Source organism: Palaemon carinicauda, chromosome 26 (assembly GCF_036898095.1).
Source record: "Palaemon carinicauda isolate YSFRI2023 chromosome 26, ASM3689809v2, whole genome shotgun sequence".
In the NCBI taxonomy this organism is placed as follows: domain Eukaryota; kingdom Metazoa; phylum Arthropoda; class Malacostraca; order Decapoda; family Palaemonidae; genus Palaemon; species Palaemon carinicauda.
In genome coordinates this window covers 70,493,393-70,521,163 of record NC_090750.1, presented here as the reverse complement: position 1 = coordinate 70,521,163, position 27,771 = coordinate 70,493,393, and the positions used below count along the sequence as shown (strand labels likewise).

Below are 27,771 nucleotides of genomic sequence, written 5' to 3'. Positions count from 1 at the left end.
CATTCGGGTCTGAAGTGTTGGGTCTTCTTCAAACAGCAGTGTAGAGCCCTCACAAGATAAAATAATCTCCTTCCATGCCACCAAACACTTCATGTAGAAAGAGGATAGAGAAGGGCTTGAACCTAGAGTCACACCCAGACAGGTTTGGAGTTTTGGACACAACCTTGCACTAAACTACGGGATCTCCTTCAACCCATTAAGGCATGAAACAGTGTAACTTGCCTAAACTTTTCGCCGATGTTATAGCCGCAGAGAGTCATGATAGCCTGAACCCTGACTGACTCCCTTCTCAAAAGCTTGAACAAGTACATGTGAGAGTCTTGAGAACGAGGGACATTTTAACCTGCAGAGCCTGCGGCCTAAGATGTGCAAGACTGCTCAAAGCTCCTCACGAGCAAAGACAACTATGAGGAGAGGTCTTTCACCTTCTGTAGGAAAGACTATGCTCAAGGCTGAGTTGTAGCTTAGACAGCAGTGACTGAGAGGAACTTATCTCAGTGAAGGAAGACTAAGAAAACCGTGATCTGCTCTGAAGATGATATGACTGGAGGAGAATCACTCCTACAACATTAATCACAGAGGATGGCCTACTTTCCTTGGGAAAATGAGGCATCTCGAAAGAGCAGAATGGGATACCATTCAGTATGAGGCCATCTAGGAGCCACTAGGGTCAACTTAAGTCCCGCCCTAATTGCTACGCGGTTGATTAGCAGACGGAACAAGGTTGAGCGGGGGAAAGACCTAAACATCCATGTGGTCTCATAGGTGTTGGACGGTAATTTAAAACGCGGACCATTGGTCTGGGACTGGGGAAGAAATAATGGGAGGAGCTTTCTGTTTGTGTAGCAAATAAGTCAATCCCTGGAGAACACAACGAACTGGAAACCTTGCCTATTGACGCAAAGGGCCTCGATTAAATTTCACTAGTCTTCTCTATCTTAAGCTTTTAATTCAATGCCTCTCCATTCATCATCATCCACTCCCCACTTCATAGTCCTCAGCTATAAAGGCCTGGGTTTTCCAACTCTTCTAGTGGCTATCAGATAATATATTTTGTAATCTTTTTGAAGTTTAAACAGGCCAAAAAATTAATAATAGGTAAAGTTAAATGTTTTCATTATCCACAATGGACTTCTATTAGCTTACTTTATGATATAAAACTGGAGCTGCAGTCAAACAGCATAGTACTTACAAGTTATACTTGTTCACCAATATGAAGACCCCTTGCAAAGCTAAAAGACTGAGTGCTCCACCTGAAATCATTAAAATATAAAAATACCTTTACTTGATATAAAAAAAAAGAACAGGTTTAACATCACAAATTTTAAAATTAACTTGTATTTTTCCTACCCATAGATTTGTAAGTGTACATTTCAGCATATATTAGAAAACATGGTTTTGCATTAAAAGAACAACTTATTTCATCACAATCCCATTGATCATATATATGGCAGAATGGCTATTCAAGCGGGAGGCTGAGATGACGATTATGTGTGAATGTTTGTTTGCCTACAGGACCCAATAGAATACTTTGTGGCTGTAAAAAGGGCAGGGATAAATATCAATATTTTATATATTAAACATATCTCATTCATCCTTATCACCATTTCTATTTGTATCAAATATAGATAAAAAATATAAATTAATTAAAAATGTTAACTCTCAAAAGGCTCCTTGAAACACTTGGTCTTGAATATAATAATTTAATCTTAAAGAGTAAGTTGAACTTTCTTGAAACAATAATTTACAAATAAATATTTCTTGAAGATTACAACAAATGTTTCATAGTTTGAGTTTTACTGTACAGCACATGCACAGGAACTAGATCAAATGATATATTCTTCTAATGTCCAAAGGTCAAGCTAGTATTGATTTCTATCTCCAAAAATAACATATGCCCATTAAAATACAGTACAAAAAAGTAGTCTCCCAACCAAGACTTTCTCCAATGAAATAAATCCTATAGCTATGAAGAGCAGTAATGAGAAAAGTAGTGATATAATTTCTCAGAATATTGATTTTCATTCAACTCGGTAACATGATGATACCCCACTGATAGCTTTTTCTGTAGAACTTTCAATTTCTGTACCAGTTATAAATAATCACTTATGAAAGATTAGTTAACATATAGTACATTAACCCTTTTACCCCCAGGCTATTTGGAAATTTCCAACCCTTAACCCCCAGGGGGTTATTTTTTTCCCAGCACATTTTGCAGTATATTTTTTTTAAATTGCTGTAACAGCCTTAATTTTTGTCATAGAGAGGTCAGGTTGGTCTCATTCTCTTGGAAAATGCCTGAATTTTCTCAAAAAAATATAAAAAATGTGAAAAAAAAAAATTTCATTGCATTTTTTTGCAAGGACGTACCGGTACGTCCATGGGGGTAAAGGGATGGCTTTTGTGAAACGTACCAGTACGTCCTTTGGGGGTAAAAGGGTTAAGTTAACATACCGAGGTACAAAACAGTTCAGTACTTACCAAGGTCATAAGCATCCATAAAAAACCCTGTGAGACGTATAGGCTTTTCCAGATGATGCATTATTTTCTCAGGGATAAGGATAAGACAGCGACGATACAAACTGCCATTAAGAGGATAACTTATTATCTCATTCCAAATAATATTGATAGCCCTCTTGGCTTTGGGGTAAGATAACTTTAATGTTGATGGTCCTTTTGAATTGGAAGACTCATTTCCTGTCAAGACAAAAAAAAAGAATATATATAAATTTACTTTAATCAACAAAGAGTGCTTTTCAATACTCTTTCTATATAGATAAATATTGCAAGTTTTTCTCATAAATGGATTATGAAACACTGAAGTCTCTTACCAGCCTGATCCTTTTCTTTTCTAAATGACTTCGTACAAACAATTAGGTTGTCACTAGCATCTGGGATATTCATCTGTTCTAACATGAGCAAAAGATTATTCATGTATTTTTCTGTTACAGATTCCTTGTTATGTTTTTTGACGATGACGCTTAGGCTCTGGAAGATAGTGACAAATTGTTGGTAAAAATATTATCGATGCAAAATGGAGCAATACAAAAACCATGCAATATTACTGAAAAGGATTACCATCCATAACACAAGAGCATAAGCTATTTAGACAAGGTATGCTTATATTTGACATAGGTTTTATAAACAAAATATCGACCCCACATAAAAATAGAAAAGATGCAGACAAAAGTAGTAGCTTTATAAACAATATCACAAATTTCTAAAATAATTTTTATTTTTCCTGAGTCCTTTAATAGGTACATGTTTCGGCATAAGCTGGAGGCAGTCATTAGGATAATTTAACGATGGGTTAAATGACTAGTGGAGGGAGCCGGACTAGCCTCACTTTTAACTTTTAAGCCCTGGACTAAGAGGGATGGTTGAGAAGGGAAGTTAATTTAATGGACTCAGGTTTGCGTAGCAGGGAAAAAGACATTAATTTAAAACATCAAAAATTTTTAATTAATTTCTATTTTTCATAACTATACAAACCTGAGTTCTGTAGGCAGGGAATACGCTTTTAGCAAGACCTGGATGGCCGTTAAATTGTTTTGACAAGGAGTTAAACAACAGGTGGGAGTAAGGGCAGGGTTGGGCATCCCCTTTGACTCATGACTGAGAGGGGTGGGTTGAGGTGGAAAGTACTGTATAACATACGTAAAGGACTCAAATTTGTATAGCTAGGAAAAATACAAATGACTTTAAAAATTTGTGCCTTGTTCCTACGTAAAATACAAGGTGTAACAACCGGGAGCAGGGAAGAAATGGCCCCCTTGCTTCCTCACTGAGAATTCATTCTGATTGTCGCTGGGCCTTTTTAAAGTGTAGGTAATGGCAGGAAAGTATGAGTAAAGACCTCAGGTTTGTATAGTTAGGAAAAATACAAATTATCTCCAAATTCATCACTTGTTCCAACACAAACACAAACCTTTGTTCTTTACATAAAAGACTCATCTTTATTTTGTACACAAAGCTAATGAAACAATTCAAACTAAAAGGTATAAGAAAGAGCCTTGGATAGGATACAACAGTACATTCCATACTTGGTGCAGCTAAAGACAAAGCAGAAGAGTCGTCTGTCATTATCTACCCCGTCAACAAAATCAAGAGCTTTTTCAGCTCGGCTGAAGATATTCCTTATTTTAACCCTTTTACCCCCAAAGGACATACTGGTACGTTTCACAAAAGCCATCCCTTGACCCCCATGGACGTACTGGTACGTCCTTGCAAAAAAATGCTATAAAAAATATTTTTTTCATATTTTTGAGAAAATTCAGGCATTTTCCAAGAGAATGAGACCAACCTGACCTCTCTCTGACAAAAATTAAGCCTGTTAGAGCAATTTAAATAATATATACTGCAAAATGTGCTGGGAAAAAAATAACCCCCTGGGGGTTAAGGGTTGGAAATTTCCAAATAGCCTGAGGGTTAAAGGGTTAAAAGGCAAAAAGTTTATATAAAGTATGAACAAATTACAAGAGATGAAATGAGAACTAAACACCAAAGTTATTAACTTTTACTGTTAAATGAAACAGTGAGTAGTTGACTTACTTTAACATTGAGGGTAGTCAACTTAACCCTTTTACCCCCAGGCTCTTTGGAAATTTCCAACCCTTGACCCCAAGGGGTTATTTTTTCCCCAGCACATTTTGCAGTATATTTTATTAAAATTGCTCTAACAGCCTTAATTTTTGTCATAGAGAGGTCAGGTTGGTCTCATTCTCTTGGAAAATGCCTGAATTTTCTCAAAAAATTATCAAAAATATGAAAAAAGAAAAAATTTATAGCATTTTTTTGCAAGGACGTACCGGTACGTACATGGGGGTAAAGGGATGAGTTTTGTGAAACGTACCAGTACGTCCTTTGGGGGTAAAAGGGTTAAAGAATGATAGAAGTTCTTTTCAGAATAACTTTCCAAAGGAATTGGTTCTAGTAAAAGCATTAGTAAAATCATAATGAATTGTAAAAGATTTGTACATTGCATAATCTTGAAGGTAAAAAACTCTTTCCAGCACACAGTATAGCAATTAAAAATTGTCTAAAATACAGTATCAACATATTCCATGGAACATCCCTTTACAGCACAATATATAGAATGAATTACCCATTCAATTTATGCTAGCATGTAATCATAAGTACAAACAATTATATAAAACACTGTAAGGTGGGTTTCTTCATATAAAATGATTTCCTTACCTATTTTCGTATAATTTTAGGTAACGTATTTATGTACATAATTGAACAATTAACCAGGTGACTCACCTTGAGTGAATGAAACAGGAAATCTTGGCATTCCATCTGTTCTTTCAAGTTTGTTATGCATTTCTGATGATCATAATTTTTTGATATTAGTTCATCCAATAAGGCCTGAAAAACAAAAATTATTCGTCAACAAATTTTTTTTACAGTATAAAAAGTGAACACCTGTATTATTTTTTATTCAATCTCAAACAAAGGTTCTTTTCTGTCAACAAACTAATTTTAATTAATTTGCATAACTCTCAAGATCCAACACAGTATACATTTACTTACTTGTAATCTATAGGACGGGAAACTAGGTCGACCTTCGGTTTTCTTACGAACTGAACGTCTATTTTCAGCTTTCATTAACTTTATAATTGTTGATAAGGCAGTCGCTTGAGCAGCACCTACAATTTAATGAACATTACATTGTTATCAAAAAAATCAATGAGTAACAATTAACTTTTTTCCCTAATTTACCAGTAAAGTGTAATTGAGTTGGAATACCTGATACCCTTTTCTAGCTCATATCCAAGGAAAAGAAAAAGAAAAAAGTGAGATGATGCTTGGCTTCACTATTGACAAAGCTACTGAATGGCCTTTTGAAAGAAGAAAGATGTAGGTCATGAAAAACAGACAAGAACTTACAAACTTGGCAGTAACAAAAGAGAGTCGCTGAACCTTATAATTCATAGTTTACCAAATATTTTACAATCTACAATGCCAGCTACAGTAAACCTTGTGTGGTTCACCACTGTAAGTAATATCAAAGGTCCCTTGAAATAACACTATAGGACACATATTCCTTTCTGTAATTTACAATCACTTACTTTGCTTTCTTCCTATTTAACAATCCAATAGGTTCCTTGGCCAGTTTACATTAATGTAAATTTGGTATCTGGTTAAAATAAATAGTTATTGATTTTATTTATTGCATTTATGAATCTGAGTAGAGGTCCCCTTTTTTTGTTTTGTTCCATTTGTTGATGTCGGCTACCCCCCAAAATTGGGGGAAGTGCCTTGGTGTATGTATGTATGTATGAATCTGGGACATACTGTAGAATGGAACAATTGAGCTGGAAGGTTATTCAGCACCCACATTAAACGCAAGGGAAAACCCTCAGCTACTATACAAAGTAAAAGTTAGTGGTTGGACAGCAAATTGGAAGAAAGGATGCAAGAAAGGAGTTATAGAACTTAGAAGACTAAAAAGTGAGTGCCGCTAAGGATGAGAAAGACGCAAAGACTGTTAAGTAACAAAGAGGTGCACGGATGGCAGTACTGTACATCCCTATGGGGATTAAACTACCGAGTAGTGATAAATTAACAGGAGCTTTGAAACTAAAGAGAGAGCACTTCACCAAATTAAAGAATTAGTATAAAGGATAATGTATAACAAGTCTCTTTAATGTATAAACATATCTCCTTACATTTCTGTACGACTCCTAAACATCACTTACAAAATTTTGTAACTACTGTAATTTAATAGGGGATATGTATCGCCACCACATTTGGAAGCTGCAAAAAGATCATCACTTCTGGAAAGTGAGGTCTGATTAAACCCCAATTGTTATGGTATATAAAAGAAGGTTACAGAAACTGAAAATACAGTACTTCACAGAAAAGCATTTATAAGCAGCACTAACCTTCATGTCTCAGAAGGCTAATTAATTTCTGGAAAGTTTCGTTGTATCTCGCAAATAGCCACTTATCAAATTTTTGACTTGCTGTCATCAGGTCATCTGAAATAGAAAGAGATTTATTGAAATCCTAAACATAACCCAAATATTAATCCTGTTTTACTTTTCCTTAGAGCTGTCAATTATAGCTGTGTTAGTAACTTGCAATGCTCTCAACAGACTGATGTCACATTACTTAAAGGTAAGAATTTTTGGTGTTCCTGTTTGAAGAAAGAAGTTTGCTTGCACTCTTCAACTGAACATGTACATATAGTGGTACATATCTCCTCTGTAATTCAAATTATAGTTCGCATTTGTAAGATTACTCTTCATAACCAGGCTATTTATCTTTTTCTTATGAAATATAATGAACTTGGAGGAGAACTTGTTGTTCACAGAAGTAAGTGTTCTTTTGATTACGTCTTTAAACAAAAAAAATCATCAGTTATACCTTATGGACTTGATTTATAGTTATTAAATTTCATAGAGAGATTTGCTGTCCTGTACACTGTCTGCCTGATACTGACTCAAAATTACTTCTTAGAGGCTTATCAATACATCATATTTTATTAGACGAATGTTGTAATGCAAATATAATTGAATTCTTATGGTAAAAGAGGTCTATAAATAAAAAATGTAATGAATGTAACAAAGAAAAAGTAGCCAACGAATGTACATTTTGGTCTCAAATCTACATCTGTTCATCTACTTTTGTTCATTCAGCTGCCACAAGATATATAGTTTACTGATCATTATTATTCCTATGATTTTAATAATTGCTTTTTCTTACTATAACAGTATAATCATTATTATATAAGACAGGGTATTTCTGATTTTCTATTGTAAATGAAACTTTAATTTCTGTTGATAAATACTGTATATAAAACTAATTTGATGCAACCACTTTATTGAAGTGTACAATTATTATTCTTGAAGTAATCCTGACTAACAACTAACACTAATTGCAAAGGATTTTAGTTTTTAACAAACATCAACAAACTACATTTTGTATTGATTTACTATAGTTTAATATCAAAGAATAATTATGAAAAATTACTTTGGATAGCCTCCTAGTCAAATAAAAATGAGAGAAAATAAAAAATAAAAAATAAAAAATTATAGAAATTTATTCCTGCACATTTTGCTGTTATTTTTATTAATGTATAATCACAAGAAAATTGTGGGTATGTATGAACATGAATACTTTTTCTTTCTTCCTATTTTCAATACATTTAATTAGGAAATAGGGTCTAATCTTGTGGACCTTGGTCATCTGCAGATGACATTTCTCGATAATATTGTAAATGAAATCCTGTTACCATAAAAAAATTAACTACTAATAATACTGATTCAAACTAAAGTGTTACCTCTTGGTTTTACCTGGTATCTCTGCAGGGGTTTTAATGTCTCCATTCTTCAGTAAATGCAAGAAGATGGCTCTAAGTCCGATAATTCCAGATTTAACTTCCTTATCATCATTATCCTGAAAATATTAATGAAATGGCTGTCAATACAATGGCTGGTTTTCTTTGAAAAAGAAAAAAATGCTAGACTCCATTTCCTAAATCATACATATCACATATACTAGATCCATTCTGCATTTGTACTAAAATAGACTACTGAATAGCCCTGCCCCTTACTTCATTAAGCCAATACACTTTTATCATGATCATTCCATTTCTCACCCGAGGAGCCTTTGTAGGGTGACGGCCAGATCCCGTAGAAAACGGGAATATTCTGAACTATGGCCGTCGTTCTAAAAACAATTTTGGCGGGAGAAGCTAACTTTAAAAACCCACCTAACCCATGCTAAAAGCCGTGTCCTTACCCGGGGGGCTTCGCCCCCCTCCCCCCCTACACAACAGTTTCCTTACCTACGAGTACGACGGGAGAAGCTTACTTAAAAAACCCACCTAACCTATGCTAGAAGCCGTGTCCTTACCCAGGGGGGACTGCCCCCCCCCCCCCCTTACACAACATATTTAAGATCCGTAGACCATTTCCAAAAGTTTTTATTCTATACAAGATAACAGTCGGAGCGATAATAAGCAACTTAGGACGCTTGGCTGTAGCGCTACAAACTACCCTCACCCACTTACTCATAACCCTGTACCCATACATATTTCAGTCCTGTTTGAGCCACTTTGCCCCTCAGGGCTTCCTTCTGAGAATCATTTATTTGAGCTGAACACAAAAGAAGGGGCATTACTCTTTTAGCAATCAGTTGTTGTTAGCCATTTGGATAAAAATTTTAAATAATAGGTTCTTATTATGAAAGAGCTACCAATTTCATACCTACCCTAATGTGTTACTTGAAAAATTTCTTTCTACTATTTACCAATGAACACACAAGTACAGTAGTTCCATAAATGTTTCAGGACCATAAGAGAATTTAATTTTATTTCTATGAGCACTGAAATCTTTAAAGGATACTCGAACACCTTAACCCTTTTACCCCCAGGCTCTTTGGAAATTTCCAACCCTTAACCCCCAAGGGGTTATTTTTTCCCCAGCACATTTTGCAGTATATTTTTTTAAATTGCTCTAACAGCCTTAATTTTTGTCATAGAGAGGTCAGGTTGGTCTCATTCTCTTGGAAAATGCCTGAATTTTCTCAAAAAATTATCAAAAATATGAAAAAAAAAATTTTATAGCATTTTTTTGCAAGGACGTACCGGTACGTCCATGGGGGTAAAGGGATGAGTTTTGTGAAACGTACCTGTACGTCCTTTGGGGGTAAAAGGGTTAAGGTGTACATACATAAATGTAAGTGGTGGTAGTCTATTAACTTAAATTTGATTTTCACCTTCTAGATAATTATTGTCATTCATTTAATTTTATTCATTAAATAGCTCTTTGATACTATACAAGCTTATAGTAACACCAACTAAATCATCCATGAACCAAGGTTGTTGTCATGATAGATATCCCTCTGAAGGCTGAAAGTATAAATTTGTTATTACTGTATGTTAGTAAGAAAAAATAAAGTAACTAGGGCCTAAACTAGCATAACTGCTTAATACCTGAGGAGTTTCGCATAGTTTTACACTTTGCACATGACAGTACTGTAAGGATAGGTTTCAATGAATAGCAATGTATGACTATAAATACTGCCAGAAAAAAACATTCTGCAGCCCAATTTTACTGATAAAACAAAAACTCGCATAGAAAAATGCATTGACAACCATTGACGATAATTACACGGTTATGAACTTACGACTTACCAATACATGTACAAAAAGACACTTCAAATGCATGGTTCTCCCAAGACTTCGCCTACCAATTATTTATTACTCAATAATTGAATGCAATAGCTAACCTAACCTTAATTTAAGAAAGATAATCAACATCACTAGCTAACCTAACCTAACCTAGTTAGGAAAATGTTCACTGTCTTGCCATTGTCCTAGCTGGGGGGATCAAGCCATGGACCCCCTTAGGAGGTCTATTGGTCACACGAAAAAATGAACAATCCAAAGTAGCACACTGGTTAAACACTTGATTTCAGATATGATTTTGGCTTCAGTTTTTAAGAATTCTACAATTGAGAGCCCACTAAAGAAAATTAATAAATGTTTGCCTAAATCACTATTGGAATCCTTTAACTCGTCATCTGTGGCTTCCAAGAAAATATTATAGTGAACATCATTACCTAAAAAATCAAGGAAAACATAGTGGCCTAGATACTGTTTGATGTATGCTGACCTCATTCCAGCCCATTTACCCCACTCTTTCACGTTTCCTAAATGTTCCTCCACAATCGCTTTTATTGTATGAAAATGTTGCGATTTGTATTAAAGGTTAAAATTATACTAAATGGTGTGAGTATACAGATATGATTGAATGATTTTCGTTATACTGTATAGCGCTGAATGGCCTTTGATGCCCCAGTGCTTGGCTTGATGCCTAAATCCTATATTCAATTCAATCCTCCACAATCGCTCTACTATTTGGGTATGAATACCACTATCTTCTGGGTTAAAAAAGTTTACACTATAATTAATTACTTTATGAGAGTCACCTACGTTTAGAAGGGTTCTATACGTTGCCCAGCCATACTAATTACAATGGATCCTAACAGAATATCTCTTGATTATGGGAATCAAGGTCCAAGCACTTCTGTCTTGTCCTTGCATCTTCTATTTAAACAATGATTCCCTGATCACCAACGGGCTCTCAATTGTTTACCCAGTTAAAAGTCACCTCACTGCAAAATGCTGGACCAGTGCAAACATTTAAAAATGGTTTTATACTAAACCCATGTCTAACCAGAGGTTAACAAATAAATTGATTTTCCAAGGTTGTAAGTTTGTTTCATCTAAAAAGGAGCCTTTACATAAACTCGCACTATAATAGTTTTTTCCCATTTATGTTTTGCGAGTTTTTCTATATCGTCCACAATAAAATTGAAGTTGATCACTGCCGTCAGAGCAAGAAAAGTTACAATTAGGGAAAGTTACTCAATTAGGCAAAATACCATGAGACTGTATAAAGATACTCATAAATTTTACAAAATCTAAATAAAAATTCTTTATAAATTGCCAATGATCTGTCACGCAACCACTACACGTCACTTAGACGAGAGCCATCATAAGATATGTAGATAATCTAAAAAATCAAACAATACCAGATCTAAACAATTAATTCTATTGGTGCTAATATGTCATCAGAAATCATTCAAATTCATAGATGGAAATTCAAATATGAAGGAGGAATTTTTTTTTAAAAATGCACCGAGTGGGAAAAATCCCAATCACTTGGTCAATTTGAACTTGTGGAAGTCACTTCTGCCATTACGGCATCAACGAACATGTACAGTTCATACAATAGAATGAAAGCAACGTACAGCGAGTGGCACAACTCAAAAGAAATTTTCAATGAGAAAATAGATATATTTTAAAATTACCTATTGTTAGCATTTATATGGTGTATGTATAATAGCGGCCACCTGTATGTATTATCATGTCTTAACTTAGAATAGCAGTGTAAGGGGGGTTGCGGGGGTAGGTAAGGACACGGCTTTTAGCTTAGGGGAGAAAGTCGAGGTTAGTTGATGTCCATTTTTAATGAACGCATGAGGAACTGGACGCTGATATACAAAGGCTCCCTATTTATTTCCGATTGGGGTTTTATGTGTTCAAATTATTAATTGTTTTAGTTTGCTGTTGAAATGAAGGTCAAATTCGGTTAAATCACGTTATTTTCTGCAAGAAGCCATATATTTACTGTTCGAAATTAAAATCTGTAATACAGTAAAACTGCATGTCCACATTTTTAGGTACTGTATATTGGCTGTGTATAAAATAATACCAGAGCTTCCATAATGGGAATTTGGCAATTTACACGAATTACGCTGTGATACAATAGATACCTAAGAATGTATACAACAAACAGATATTGTAGGGCACAGGATTTGCCCTGTGACCAAGAAAACTGCCCTTAGAGCAAGTAGTAGGTTAGGATAGGTCTTACGACTATTGTGGCCTAACCTCAACAATATATGAACAAATAGTAATCAAAAGCTCTAATTCTTACCTCTAGATTTTGAAGAAAATCTACTATCACGTTAGCATTTTTTACTTTATCTTCTTTGAAGTCTTTAACAGACATTTCGCGGAGAGGGGCCATGTGTTCTGTTTACTACGCGTTAAGTATCTACTCTAGATCTTAATGTTTACGTCCGTGCATTGGAACTAGTGATATTCTCCAGTTAACAGTCAACCAGCAAATAATAATAATAAAAATATTGTAATTATCCAGGATATTCAGAAAAAGAAGGAAGATGGTGGAAACAACCTGTAAAGTATTTGGAAGAATTAAGTTTAGGTATAAGACAAATAAGAAGAATGAACAAGGCAGAAATAAAAACGGAAACCAGAAAGTGGGATACTGAAAAGTGGAAAGAAGAAATAGAAAGTAAAGTGAGCTTAGAAATATATAGAACGTGGAAGAAAGAAATGAAAGAAGAGTTAATTTATGACAATACATTTGCTTCAGTGATATTTTTTAGAGCAAGAACTAATACGTTAAAACTAAATATTGTAAATAGACACAATGGAGGGAATGTAAACTGTAATTTTTGTGAAAATGAGGAGGAAGATTTGATACATTTTTTGTTATTTTGCCAGGAATATAGAAAAGAAAGGAATAAAGTAATTGGGTGCTACTATAGCGTGAGGTCTACCACACTATAGCGTGAGATCTACCTCCCGTTAGTACTATAGCGTGAGGTCTACCGCTGAATTATTCATCCCTCAGAGATAAAACACATTTCATACATTTGTTTAAGCAATACACACTTAATTTACACATATCTTAAAAATGACTTAAATAGATAATTGGATTTCTAATTACATTAAAAAAAGGAATAAAGGTAAAAATAAATCATATATTTCCATACATTTATTCTAGCGATACACTCTTCGAACATCAAACATGTTATATATTTCCATACATTTATTCTAGCGATACACTCTTCGAACATCAAACAGGTTATCATATATTTCCATACACTTATTCTAGCGATACACTTCGTACATCAAACAGGTTATCATATATTTCCGTACATATATCCCAGCGATATACTTCGTACATCAAACAGGTTATCATATATTTCCATACATTTACTCTAGCGATACACACTTCTTACATACTAGATCTTTGGAAGTTTTTTTCATCACCTTCCAGCAAAAATGATCAAGATGAGACTGGAACAGCTGACGACCAACACCTCGCATTAATCTCTTCAGAATCATCATTTTAGCGTCCAACCACGATCGCTCAATTGCCTGTGTGTGTGCTCCTGTTGCTGGTGGTTCACTGTAGAATGTTGATATCTCTTTTAGGCCGAGGGGAAAAACTGATTTAGGAGATCCATTTGCTTCCTTTTATATGGGCAGGTCACGTTTTTGATGGATTTGGGCAGTTCATGGTTAGGTGCGGGGCTCTGGGACGCTGGTCACGCGGTAGACCTCACCCTCCACCTGGGTAGGCGACATATGGCGGTAGACCTCACACTATAGTAGCACCAGTAATTGAGCTACAACAACCATACGACGAAGACCCAAAGAAAATAGTAGGATTATTTTTATTTAGTGAAACAAATATAGAAAAGAAAAAAGAAGTATTGAACATAATGTGGAAGAAAAGACAAAACAGTACAAGAAGATAAGCGTTAGAGGCGCCGTTGTAAAGGCTATGCCTCACCCCAGAACCTGAACCTGTAAGAAACTATGATGATAGCAAGGTGTTATCGTATCCAATTTCAAAGTATAAGGGAATAAAAGTAAAGATTGTGAACCTCATTATGATATTAATTTATTTAAGGCACAGATGATATAAACTTAATAATAAGAATAAGCTTAGAAGCTTTGCACCTATCTATAAAGAGATAGAGTGCCCGCAAACTTATTTTGCGGAGTGAGCAATAAGGAACCAGGAACCATTGCAAGAAACTATTAAAGAAAAAAAGAAAGTGATGAAAAAATTAAGAATTATTAAGGTAAATGGCCCACAGCTTTTATCAGAGGAATAAATCTGGATAAGGCATCCCTTGTAATGAAGACAAGATTTAAATATTCTCAATTTATAAGCAAATTTCAGGGGAAAATAGTCAACCAGCAAATAATAAAAAAAAAATATATTGTCGTATCACCATTGCAAGAAACTATTAAAGAAAAAAGAAAGTGATAAAAAAATAAGATTTATTAAGGTAAATGGCCCACAGCTTTTATCAGAGAAATGAATCTGGATAAGGCATCCCTTGTAATGAAGACAAGGTTAAATATTCTCAATTTATAAGCGAATTTCAGGGGAAAATATGAAGATAATAATAAAAAAAATATTGTATCACCATTGCAAGAAACTATTAAAGAAAAAAGAAAATGATGAAAAAAATAAGATTTATTAAAGTAAATGGCCCACAGCTTTTATCAGAGAAATGAGTCTGGATAAGGCATCCCTTGTAATGAAGACAAGATTAAATATTCTCAATTTATAAGCAAATTTCAGGGGAAAATATGAAGATATTTGTGTGACCTGTGCAATGATGAAGATACTACCGAACATGTATTTTTATGCCTAAAATTCCTTAGCTCACAAGGATGGTGAGGTTGCAGCGACCAAAGAAGTCTTTTATTCCACCTCTGTTTTCAAACTAAAATGGAAACCCATACCATGTATTATTTATGTTGAATGTTATATATATTTTTAGACTACATAATGTTGACATGAATTACTGTCCGCTGACGTAAAACAGATTTTTGTCTGTTCTAAGCAGTAGGTTGGCCAGGGCACCAGCCACCCGTTGAAATTCTACCGTTAGAGAGTTATGGAATCATTTGACTGGCTAAATAGTACTACAGTAGATTGGATCCTTCTTTGTGGTTACGGTTCATTTTCCCCTTGCCTATACATACGCCGAATAGTCTGGCCTATTCTTTACAGATTCTCTTCTGTCCTCATACAACTGACAACACTGATTTTTAAACAATTATTCTTCACTCAAGGGGTTAAATACTGCACTGTAATTGTTCAATGTCCACTTTCCTCTTGGTAAGGATAGAAGAGACTCTAGCTATGGTAAGCAGCTCTCTTAGGAGAGGGACACTCCAAAATCAAACCATTATTCTCTAGTCTTGGGTAATGTAATAGCCGCTGTACCATGGTCTTCCACTGTCTTGGGCTTGAGTTCTCTTCTTGAGGCCTTGAGGGTACAGTCGGGCACACTATTCTATCTTATTTCTCTTCCTCCTGTTTTTTTATGTTTTTTATCGTTTATATAGGAAATATTTATTTTAATAATGTAACTATTCTTGAATATTTTATTTTAACTTTTTTCCTCTCCTCACTGGGCTATTTTACCTGTTGGAGCCCCTGGGCTTATAACATCCTGCCTTTCCAACTAGGGTTGTAGCTTAGCAAGTAATAATAATAATAATAATAATAATAATAATAATAATAATAATAATAATAATAATAATAATAATAATAATAATAATAATAACAACAACAACAACAACTCGTGGTTGGAGATCTATGTAACCCGTGTTATGTCCTTTTTCTACATATAATTGTGATGAAAATACTTCGCTAGGGCCAAGTCTGTCGGGAATCAGCTGTGTAGAGGCCGACAAATTGCTAAATTTAACAAATTTTGCAATCATGGGTACTGTTTTTTCACATTACATTTCTGATCCGGCCACCATACCTGATTACACAAAAGAACCTACGTTTGATCCCCTGTATGGATTCGGCGAAGGAAGAAAAGAAAGGGGTAAGTGAAGTGTACGGTCGTAGGATTACCCTATAGTAGGGTACGTTGAAAGGCAATGGCTATAAGCCCAATATCGTGTTTTCTATTATTATTATTATTATTATTATTATTATTATTATTATTATTACTTGCTAAGTTACAACATTAGTTGGAAAAGCAGGATGCTATAACCTCAGGGGCTCCAACAGGGAAATTAGCCCCGAGAGGAAAGGAAACTAGGAAAAATTAAATATTTAATAACAGTAACTATACTAAAATAAATATTCCCGTGTAAATTACACGAAATAATACCAATATTTTCAATATTGTTCCTAACCTATACATGTTTGAATAAAATTTGAAAAAAATTTGACTTGGATGTTTATTTTAAAAAATGAGCAATGCATGAAACAATTTACAAAACTTCTTTATATACAATATTCCTAGAGTAGGTAGTTCCTCTTCTCTGGCCATGAGTAGAAGTATTCCGAGGATGGGTAGTTTGTAGCGCTACGGCCAAGCGTCCTAATTTGTTTATTATCGCTCCGACTGTTATCTTGTATAGAATAAAAACGTTTGGAAATGGTCTACGGATCTTAGATATGTTGTGTAAGGGGGGGCGCAGCCCCCCTGGGTAAAGACACGGCTTTTAGCATAGGTTAGGTGGGTTTTTTAAGTTAGCTTCTCCCGTCGTACTCGTAGGTAAGGAAACTGTTGTGTAAGGGGGGGGGGGGGGTCCGGGGGGGCGCAGCCCCCCTGGGTAAGGATACGGCTTTTAGCATAGGTTAGGTGGGTTTTTTAAGTTAGCTTCTCCCGCCAAAATCGTTTTTAGAACGACGGCCACAGTTCAGAATATTCCCGTTTTCTACGGGGATCTGGCCGTCACCCTACAAAGGCTCCGAAAAATTTTCACTCAACACTGTTCATAGACCCCCATAGACCTTGTTCTTCAGAAGGCTGCATAAAGTTGTGTATGAGTTAAGCAAGGTGGTGTTAGGTAGAACCCAACCTTATCGAAAGTGTGTCCTTGAGCTTTATTAATGGTCATTGAATATGATAGGTGGACAGGAAATTGAGTATTGTCTAGGAAGATTTGAAGCAAAGAGTGATCAGAATTATAAGAAATCGTTATTATTGTAGTGTATTACAGGGCACTGTAACCTAGGAACCTTTTACCATAAGAACGGATTAGTCGTTGAACGAAAAGGCCCGAGGGAGTGTTTGTAGGGTGACGGCCAGATCCCGTAGAAAACGGGGAATATTCTGAACTGGCCGTCGTTCTAAAAACGATTTTGGCGGGAGAAGCTAACTTAAAAAACCCACCTAACCCATGCTTAAAGCCGTATCCTTACCCAGGGGGGGTTCGCCCCTCTGGACCCGCCACCCCCCCTTACACAACAGTTTCCTTACCTACGTGTACGACGGGAGAAGCTAACTTAAAAAACCCACCTAACCTATGCTAAAAGCCGTGTCCTTACCCCCCCCTTACACAACATAAGATCCGTAGACCATTTCCAAACGTTTTTATTCTATACAAGATAACAGTCGGAGCGATAATAAGCAAATTAGGACGCTTGCCCGTAGCGCTACAAACTACCCGGCCCGAGATTGAGTTTATAATCTAGGTTATGGAAATTGATAGAACTCAATTTTTTGTCTAATATTTAAAAAAAAAGTCGGATGCTAAAGACAAAACTGGGAAAACTATATAAGATGTGCTTTGATTAAGTAATCAAAGTCTAATGTGAATTTGTAAGAGTATACCATGAAATTATTTTTGTTTTCTTTAAAGCGTGACGCACAAAATAAATAACACGCTATCGTATTAATATATAGATGATTATTATTATTATAAGCTCTGGGTAGAATTATTTTGTTGGGACAAGTGATATCTTTCTTATTACTTATCAAACCGTTTTTCTTTATGGGGAAAATGTTCTTTACTATGATCCGATATACCATAATATGAAATTATTTTATCATTTTAAATATTATAATTTACCTTTACATCGGCAATATTTTCCAAGTTCAGCCCGGTCCGCACACAATTCACGGGTAGCTCCTGCTTAGTTTTCAAACTTTCCCAATAGATAGAATCCGTGTCGTCCCAGGCTAAGAAGCGTTCGTTTATACAATTTAATGCTGTCCTATCAATATACAGTATGTTCTTACCCCTCGGTTAAGTTTGTAGTTGGTTGGGATACGTCCTTTACAGTGGCATTTCATACTGCTGTAATAATTATCAGGAATTGTTAGGTTGGGGAAAGGTCGTTATAATGCGTCGTTTGCTGAAGCCACGGCCAAGTTATTCGATCGTAAAATTTCCCCCAAGCATTGCTTTCAGCTGGTGGCGCAAGATTGAACAATTATTGATGTTCGGACTTATGTTTTTGCTAATCCCAACAATCTACATATTTAACCCCTTGTTAAAATTGTAGGTTGTTGGGACACGTCCTGAAATTATGCCGAACACTAATATGTTATATACAGTATATAACTAAAGGTTATGTTAGCCAACATCTAGATAAGATGTTTTGGGAGATTAAGCTAGTGTCAAACAATCCACCCAAACTAACCTTTCGTTTCCGTGCGCTTGTAGGCCTACTTTTGTTGGCCGCGTGATTTCAAAGTTTTTAACACCCCCCCTCGACTCGAGATTGACCTGAACGAGGTCGGCTTTCCAACGCTAACCGCCGTTAGCGTTTTTCTTTGAGCGATGATGTTGAGTTTATTACTTGTATAGATCAGCTTGATGCATTGAGGACAATAAGGCTTTTAGACCTATGGGACTTTCCTCGAGTTATCCCAGAATTTTCTCATTTTTGATTTCGTGAAGGGCTCTTAGGTGATAGTAGGGGTCCCTGTGAAAAGTGTAAAGCTGGTGATGTTGCCCTAATCCTCCATCCCGAAAGAGGTTGAAGATGCAAGAATCCGAGGATTTCGACTTTAGCAACTACAAATATTAAGGTAATCCTGAGTAACTTTTTTATTATTACAATGTGGTGAAGATATAATTTAGAGTGCTGCCCATTGCTTTTATTGTGTAGGAGAGAGACCGGGGAAGGGGGGTCCCGGGGCTTGTCTCCGGCTAGGGGTTGTGACCTGGGAACTACTAGGTTAGGTTAGGTGGTTTTGTGGTATTTTTATGATAGCGACAGTATTTGGTGGGTCGCAGGCAGGCGTTAGCCTCCCGCTAGTTCATTAGGAAGGTAAGGACATGGCTTGTAGGTCAGGTTAGAGTGGGGGAAGTTTGTGTTAGTTGTTGTCCATTTTTCTCGCACATTTCCGACATTCATGCGCTGAGTGGTCCTAGTATGTACATTGTTGGTACGAGAGTTTACAAATTTAGTGAATTCATTATCTTATTCTGTTAAAATTCTTGTGAAAAAGTTGATTGGTGACATTTTTTACTCTATTTTCTGGTGATTACGACCCTGTCCTAGTATGTAGTTTGTTGGGACAAGTATTTAAAAAACTAGTGAATTCAATACTATTTCATTCTGTGATCATTCCCTTGAAATAAAGAGCCGATTTCTGACATTTTTTACTCTAATTTCTGGCGGTCCCAAGCCTGTCCCAACAAACTACAAAGGCTCATTATTATCATTTTTATTATTATTATTATTATTATTATTATTATTATTATTATTATTATAAGCTACAACCCTAGTAGGAAAAGCAGGATGATATAAGCTGAAGAGCCCCAACAGGCGAGAATAATTGTTGGTGAATTGTCTGGTAAAATTAGTCTTGTCAGGTTTATGAGGACGGAGAAGTGTGAAGAATAGGCCAAACTATTCGGTATATGTGTAGACGAAGAAAAATTGAGCCGTAACCCGAGTGAGGGATCCGATGTAGTACTGTTGGTAATATTTCTATAGAGTCCATCCCAGCGCCCTTACTGCTTGCCAGTACATAGGCAATATTACCGTACTATCTGGCCAGTCTAGCGGCAGTATCTCAACACATGATTTCAGTCATGTAATAGGTTATGTTCATGATCTCTGGTGTAGATACAGCCTTTTAGGCACAACATTCATGTCTATACTGTAATATACAATACCTCTTGACCTTGAGCCAGGTACTATGACTGAAGGGCTTAAACATTAACACTTTGTGAGAACTGTCCATGCTCAAGGGGACGTCAGGTTGTGATCTGACATAGAAGACTGTTCCTGCTTGCCTTAACATTAGCGAAAAGAACACAACCTGGCAATTCAGGATCCTACGTTGAAGACCTTCTTCATCTACTCCCTTAAGGAAGCAACATGCTGCTTCATTCTGGGAGGGGATTAAGACGCTAACTCAAAGAACCCACCTCTCAAGACCTGAGCACTAGAGACTTTTCCTAAGCTTTAGGAAAGTTAAGAGACTGATCTTTTCATGGTTTCGGGAAAACCATCAAACTTTCCCATGCACCGAATGATGTCCAAGGAGGTGGACCTTCGAAGAGGATAGCACACAAAGTAAGGAAGAATTTGCCATGGTCATGAAGGCCAGACACCCTTCACTGCTCACAACCGCTGGAAAAATACCCACCCATCTTGGTATACCTTTCCTTGAAACACTTGGTAGCTGTTCAACAGGTGGTGTAGTGAACCCAGCTCCTCACAGGACAAGTAACATCTTGTCTTAGATAACAGTTGTGACATAAGTATAAAGGGAAAGGTAAAAAGGACTGGCAGTCCTTCCTTTCCTTTTCCCTTCTCTGTGGGTACAGCAGTCGTGCCGTTGTGTTACTGGACCGGACGTGGATGCAGGCAAGCTATACACCAGAGTGACTTTTCTCTGCAGATTTAAATTGTAATGAAGTATTTCTTGAATTGTAATGAAGTATTTCCCCCATCCTCTGAGCAAGGCAGATGATGGAACTGTAGTATACACTTATCTTATAATGCTTATACACTGAACAGCATCTTCTGTAAGATATAGACTCTTCATTGACTTACCCTGATTCCTGTTGCATCCCTGTGCACATGAAGTTAGGGCGTTGACAGGAATTCTTACTTTTGCTCCTCCTTAGGAACAAAGTTTGTCATATCCCAGGTCTGTTTACTAAAGCAGTTTTGGTCATAGGGACTTCCTGCCTCCTTAGCATAAGTCTCCTATTAAAGGTGATTTGTGTATTACATGTAAAAACAAATCACAAATTTTAAGTAATTTGTATCTTTCCTAACTATACAAACCTGAAACCTTCAAGTTTCACAGTCCTCCTCAACCACCCTGCAAGCACCCTGTTAAAAGTTTAACTGCCGGTTCCAGCTTTGCGGAAGTCATACACCTAATAAACATCTCTGGTTTGTATAATTAGGAAAAGTACAAATTACAGTACAGTACTTAAAATTAGTTATATTTTTGGCTGACAGTGGACACCATTGTAAGTTGAGGAGCATATTTACTATGATTATCGTGTTGTGAAGTACAGGCTTTGTATTAGAAATATATCAATTTTTTTTTATTTTCAGTTTTGATTGCAACAGCATAATTATCGTATTATGAAGTACAGGTTTTGTAATTGAAATATATCAAACCCTTTTATTTTCAGTTATGATTGCTACAAAGGAGGAGATGGATTCAGCCAAGATACCCTTAGAAAATCGAGATTATTGTGCACACATCCTCATAAAGCATATGGCTTGTCGAGACAAAGTCTGGCCCCTTACCTATAAATGTGCTCATGAAAAACACGAGTATCTCAATTGTCAGTATGATGAGTAAGTAAAGTTTCAACTTAATTGTATAGCTTTCATTATTGTTACTCTACAGGGTATTAACCAATTCAGTTATGTAATGTAATCGTAATCTTTGAACGGTTAAAAAATAATTCATATTTAACCCTTTTACCCCCGGGGTATTTGGAAATTTCCAACCCTTAACCCCCAAGGGGTTATTTTTTTCCCAGCACATTTTGCAGTACAGTATATATTTTTTAAATTGCTCTAACCGCCTTATTTTTTGTCATAGAGAGGTCAGGTTGGTCTCATTCTCTTTGAAAATGTCTGAATTTTCTCAAAAAATTATCAAAAATTTTTATAGTATTTTTTTGCAAGGACGTACTGGTACGTCCATGGGGGTAAAGGGATGGCTTTTGTGAAACGTACCATTACGTCCTTTGGGGGTAAAAGGGTTAACCAATTCAGTTATGTAATGTAATGATAATCTTTGAACGGTTAAAAAATAATTCATATTTAAGATTCGTTCCTACACGAATATAAACCATAGCCCTTTAGTTAGAATATGATTTTGGCAAAGCTCGAGTGGTTTTTAAACTTTCAGAGATGTTTGTAGTTACTGGCAGGTGGAAGGTAAGCCCTGCCCACCTAACCTTAGGCGAAACTCCCACTTTTGATTTTGGCTGCAGGCTCTACAGATGTACTTGTTGCTGCCTCATCTGTCTGTTAACATTTTGCTTTGTTCCCATACTAACAAACCTTATGTTATTTATTGTAGGTTATCTTTTGGCGAAGCTGGAAGGGACATTAGACTAAAAGTGCGAGGTGGTAACCCTGCCTAATCACTTGAGTGGGTGGGCAAGGGGTGGCTGGGGGTTACCCAGCCAGCTATATAGACTCTCACAGCTGTAAGCTACCTCACTTTTTTCTTTTGGCTTGTAGAATCGTCTGCTCTCTACAAGCCAAAAGACTGCCATTGACTTTGTAATTTTTGGTTTCTTTTTTCAGGTGTGATTGTGCTTCTTCTTGACGTTCCCATGCGGACGTGTCGTGGTCGCGAAGGTGCCGCTTGCGGTACCTACATGTCTTCGGTGGATACCGACCCGCACTCCTTGTGTCCAATCTGTAAGGGGCATTGTTGCGTGCACGGTTTGCCTTGTGGTGAGTGCAGGGAGTGGTCTGCCTCCCAGTGGTAGAAGTTTGGATGCCACAGGAAGAAGAAAGCTAAGTACGATTTCTCTCCCTTAGGGGCGAAGAAAGCGCGTTCTTCTCGCAAGCCTAAACCTCTTTCCAGAGCTCCTTCTCGCGTGCTTTCCTCTGGGGGCAGTTCAAACAGGAGCGCAGACCGAATAACTCCTTGGCAACCTCAGGGTACTGGGGTTATAGTTGCTTCCCCTAGAGGAGCAACTTCACAGCCAGCCTCCTGGGAGCCATTTTCCCTTGCAAACTTGTCGCAGGTGTGGCCTTCCTTAGGGGTTTCTACTCCCCCTACGAAGGAAGCGTTGCTTCAGCTCCTTCAGCTGGGTGCTAGGAAAGATCCTTCTCCAGAGACTTCAACATCCTACATTATGGAGGTTTGCAAAGTCCACCTGTCGCCCTCTCCTGGACCCTCCACGCATCAACCTGGCGATCGCTAACGTTCGCCCCTCCAACGGCCTCCTACTGATGATGGTTCCTCTCGACATCTTGGGACCTTGTTCGTCTCCTAATCTTCAACCTTCTGTTTCTCCATACTGGAACCTTTCGGTTGTTGACGATGATGATCTTCGCGAGGTCAGCGCTCCTTCTGCTAGCTGCTCGCAGAGACGAGACTCCATGTCCTCGTCTATCGGGACACTCGTCATCTGATCGTCGTTCGCAATAATTTGAAGAGCATCACAGAGGTCACATGTCATTACGATCTTGGGTGCTCTTCTCTTAGAAGGCATTCTCCTTCACTAGCTAAAATCTCGTGATCGCAGTCATCACGATCACGAGCAAGGTGATCTAGGTCTAGGTCTGGACGCTCGCGTTCTAGATCACGCCAAGCTAGATCATGAGGATAACGATCACATTCGCAAGGGCGACGCTCACATTCACGAGGGCGACGCTCACTTTCGTAAGTGTGCCGTTCACAATCATGAGAGACGATGTTCACGATCGTGAGGCCAATGCTCACGTTCGCGAGCTAGGCACTCCAGACATTCATGCCTCTCACGATCGCAAGCCAAGCGCTCACAATCACGAACAGGATGTTAACGATCGCGAACCGCGCGTTCACAATCAGGGTACAGTATAGACGTTTCTTGTCAAATCAGTCCATCCGTGCGATGCACCTCAGCTCGTCCTTCACCTCAACGACCTCGGACCTGATCTTGCTACTGAACTACCCATAGACAGGCATCCAGCTAAGCTACCCCCAGTACCATTTGTTGCCTGGGGTGCTTTAGAGATAGGTTCACCCATGCGGTGCTCTCCAACTTGTAGAGGGACGCTTCATGTTGCCCCTGCTCAGAGGCCCTCGCTGCCTGCTACGTCTAGCGTGAGCGGTCCTCCGCAGCAACAGGAATTCTCATGGCTTCCACCTCCACGATTATCCCGTTTCTTCTGGAAAGAGCACATCTGCTAGCAAAACCCACCTATAAATGCTTGAAACTTGCAATTTTGCTCGTGAATCTCGCGAATTCACGTACAAATCGGGGATTTCTATGAGTGATTCGCGAATAGAGGTACTGGAATTGCGAGCAAACGCTGTCCCAACTCCTCCGCCTTGGCCTCCAGCTACTTTCACCTTTAGCGGTAGGCCGATACCCTTCCCAGAAGGGTTCAAGTACGTGAACGTGCCTATTACCCCGATGGTCATCTTCATTTATCGGGAGAGCATCTCCTGTTGCCCCAGAGAATATCACCTACATCGTCTCAGGCTCCTTCTAAGATCCCTTTTAGGAGACGTTCTCCTCCTCCTGGATTCACTTTAGAAACCAAGGACTTCTCCAAGGGTGGTGAACTTCCTTCTTGCGTTGGTACTATTTTGTCAACTCTTAAGAAGTCCTTGGGGGTAGCTCTTCCACTGCCAAAGCCCCCGACTGTTCCAGTCAGGGCTACTCCATGGATTCCCCTAGAGTCCGAGTCGGGTTCGTCAAATACGAGTTTAGATTCTCGGAGGAGGTCCTCCTCGGACAAAGCACAACGATCTTCTCCATCTCGATATAGTGCCGAGGTGCCTTCATTTGTAGATCGTTCTCTCGAGCATCTTCCCTTATCTCTGGATAAGGTTAAGGATGTCTTAACAAGACAACAGAATAGTAAGATGAGAGTCCTTACTCTACCTCACGCTGATCTCATCCACCCTTGGACGAGCAGGGATATTGGTCCGCCCAAGATCACTCTCCATCCCTTCCAACCTCAGCAGATTGAAGTAGTTCCCCCAGGCCAATGTCCAATGTCATTACCACCCACAGAGAAAGAGCCTTTTTTACTCCCTCAGCTAGCGCTTCTAAACCTTTGCAAGCTCCACGAGACAACATCATGAAAGAGCATTTTCCTGCACAAAGGGAATCCAAGTACTCTTAAGACAAGACCCAAGATCGCCAAGGCGAGAGAAGCCCGAATGGCAGAGGCGGACAGGATGTCCCTCTCGCGACCCAATTATGAACTTAGACCTATCCCAGGCTCTGGATGTGAGCTTGAGGGTAGATGATCCTATCGACACTGGTGAAGAATATCTCCCGAGGGCAGCCAGTCCGAACTTTTACTTGAAACAAGAGAAAAGAGTTGGACCACACCTTGTGGCAGGTTCTTACTTGTATCAACAACCTGTCTGAACCTGGCACCTCTGCCCAGGAAGATAAAGAGATGGTTCTGACGAGATCCTTGGAACTCAGAGACCCCCTAAGACCAGTGCAGCCTTGCTTTGATCTAAGGGACTGACAGAAGCCAGAAGGAAAGCTATCTCTCTGATAGCTGGAACTTATAGTTCCTTGAGGGCATGTTTCTCCTCTCAATCTCTACCTCTTCCTTTTGTGTTACAAAGGAAGTACTTCGAGATTGAGAATGAACCTCATTCTACCATGTCCCTCAAACCCTCGGGAGTCTCCAATAAAGGGTCTTCCGACTCAAACCTTCTCTTGCTTTGAAGGCTTCCGTTTCGACATTTGAGCTCCTCAACATAGAACGAGGCGCGGAGTATGCCATGCAGGCTGCTTCATGCCTCGACCTATGGTTGGGGTCCCTGGGCCACATTGTTCGCTCCCACGATCTTTTGAAGGAGTCCACAAGGAAGTCCTTGGAATCCTTCCTATTGTCGGGTACCCGAACCCTTGAATTCTTATCGCCCCGCACTGTCAACTTATGGTCGAATGCTATACTCAAGAGAAGGGATACCACCATAGGAAGGTTTCACAGGTAGGAGGTAGGTACCGAAAGTGGAAGTGACATGCTTGAGGAATTCCACTCTCGAGGGTCCCTCCCTCTTTGGTCCTGAGGAGATTGAGAGGGCCGCTGAAAGGTGGAGAAAATCATCGAATGATTCTCTCCTCCACAGAGCCATGACATCCAGGTCATACGGAGGACCGTCCCAGTCTTCCAAAAATCAGCAGGCTACCTCCAACTCCTAGACTTCAAGGTCTTCCGGACCTTCCAAGGTGTCTACGCTCCCCTTTCAGTCCAAAGACCAGAAAGGGAGCAAGTCCTTCAGGGGAAAGAAGGGAGGTAGAAGAAGTGGCCGAGGTGGTCGCTCCCACAAGGAATGGCAATTCTCATCACCGACCACCTGTGGGGGGAAGTCTGCAGTGCCTCTGGCAGTGGTGGCAGCGTCAGGGGTTAGATTCCTGGACGATTGAAGTGATCGGTGTTGGGTATCGCATCCAGTTCATTCTATCTCCCTCCTCTGGCTCTGGATCCAGTCCCATTAAGCATTTATGCGAATTGATCCGTAAAGGAGCTGGCCCCCAAAGTTCAGACCATACTGCAGAAGGGCGTTCTCCTTGAGGTCATGGACAAGTCTGCAGGCTTTTACAGTCGACTTTATTGTGTGAAAAAGGTGTCAAGAGGCTAGAGGCCAGTCCTCGTTCTCTTGCCCCTAAACAAGTTTGTCCAACAGACTCCGTTCAGGATGAAAACGGCAGACATGGTCATCCAGGCAGTTTGACCAAGGGATTTCCACGTGCACACTGGATCTCTAGGACGCATACTTACAAATCCCAATCCATCTGTCTTCCAGGAAGTGTCACAAATTCATACACGAGGACAAAAGATACCAGGTCAAGGTTCTCTGTTTCTATCTTGCAACAGCACCTCAGATTTTTACCTGGGTGTTCGCTCTAGTCTAGTGTTATCTTGGGCTCACAAGAACGGCATTCGCTTCCTCAGATATCTCGATAATTGGCTGATTCTAGCAGACTCGGAGATAGCCCATCTTCATCACCAAGACATGCTTCTAGAGTTTTGCCTGGATCTGGGGATCTTGATAAATCTCAAGAAGTCATCCCTGGTTCCTTCTCAGAGACTGATATACCTCGGTATGATCATAGACACCGTCCAACAGAAGGTCTTCCCATCAGACGAAAGAGTACACAGGTTGAGACAGGTGCCAACACCCTTTCTCAGACGGGGAGATCTATCGGCTCGTCATTGGTTACGTCTTCTAGGTCACCTAACCTCTCTACTCTGTCTACTGTATTTCCAAACGGCAGCCTCAGGATCAGATCCCTGCAATGGCAGCTAAAGTCAGTGTGGAACCTACGCTCAGACCCACCGGACACCCTAGTTCCAATCACTCATAAATAGATAACAGATCTCCTTTGGTGGGTGGCAGATGAAAACCTTTGCAGAGGTCAAGATCTTCTCATCCCTCCTTCGGAATTGATGATCTATACAGATGCATCAAAAGAAGTGTCTAGGGCCCACTTGCTGCATCACACGGTCTCCAGCCTTTGGTCAGAGTCCG

At 38.6% G+C, this 27,771-nt stretch overlaps 2 protein-coding genes across 3 annotated transcripts in view; one reads left to right on the top strand and one right to left on the bottom strand.

The window, feature by feature from the left end:
* Nucleotides 1-12,601, bottom strand: part of LOC137620223 (nucleolar complex protein 4 homolog) — a 29,819-nt gene extending 17,218 nt beyond the window's left edge. Inside the window, exons 1-8 of the mRNA XM_068350458.1 lie at nt 12,456-12,601; nt 8,301-8,403; nt 6,888-6,983; nt 5,533-5,648; nt 5,263-5,367; nt 2,832-2,988; nt 2,482-2,697; nt 1,193-1,253 (exon numbers count right to left, since the gene is read on the bottom strand). Coding sequence (XP_068206559.1) covers nt 1,193-1,253; nt 2,482-2,697; nt 2,832-2,988; nt 5,263-5,367; nt 5,533-5,648; nt 6,888-6,983; nt 8,301-8,403; nt 12,456-12,548 — 947 coding nt within the window. The 5' untranslated portion in view covers nt 12,549-12,601. The remainder of the gene's footprint in view (nt 1-1,192; nt 1,254-2,481; nt 2,698-2,831; nt 2,989-5,262; nt 5,368-5,532; nt 5,649-6,887; nt 6,984-8,300; nt 8,404-12,455) is intronic.
* Nucleotides 1-27,771, top strand: part of ND-B18 (NADH dehydrogenase (ubiquinone) B18 subunit) — a 298,129-nt gene that overhangs the window by 249,325 nt on the left and 21,033 nt on the right. The window contains exons 1-2 of one of the 2 annotated variants that reach the window (XM_068349722.1): nt 16,000-16,194; nt 21,719-21,887. In XM_068349722.1, coding sequence (XP_068205823.1) covers nt 16,083-16,194; nt 21,719-21,887 — 281 coding nt within the window. In that variant the 5' untranslated portion in view covers nt 16,000-16,082. Of the gene's footprint in view, nt 1-15,999; nt 16,195-21,718; nt 21,888-27,771 lie in introns of those variants that run through there. The other variant, XM_068349723.1, reaches the window with a different exon arrangement.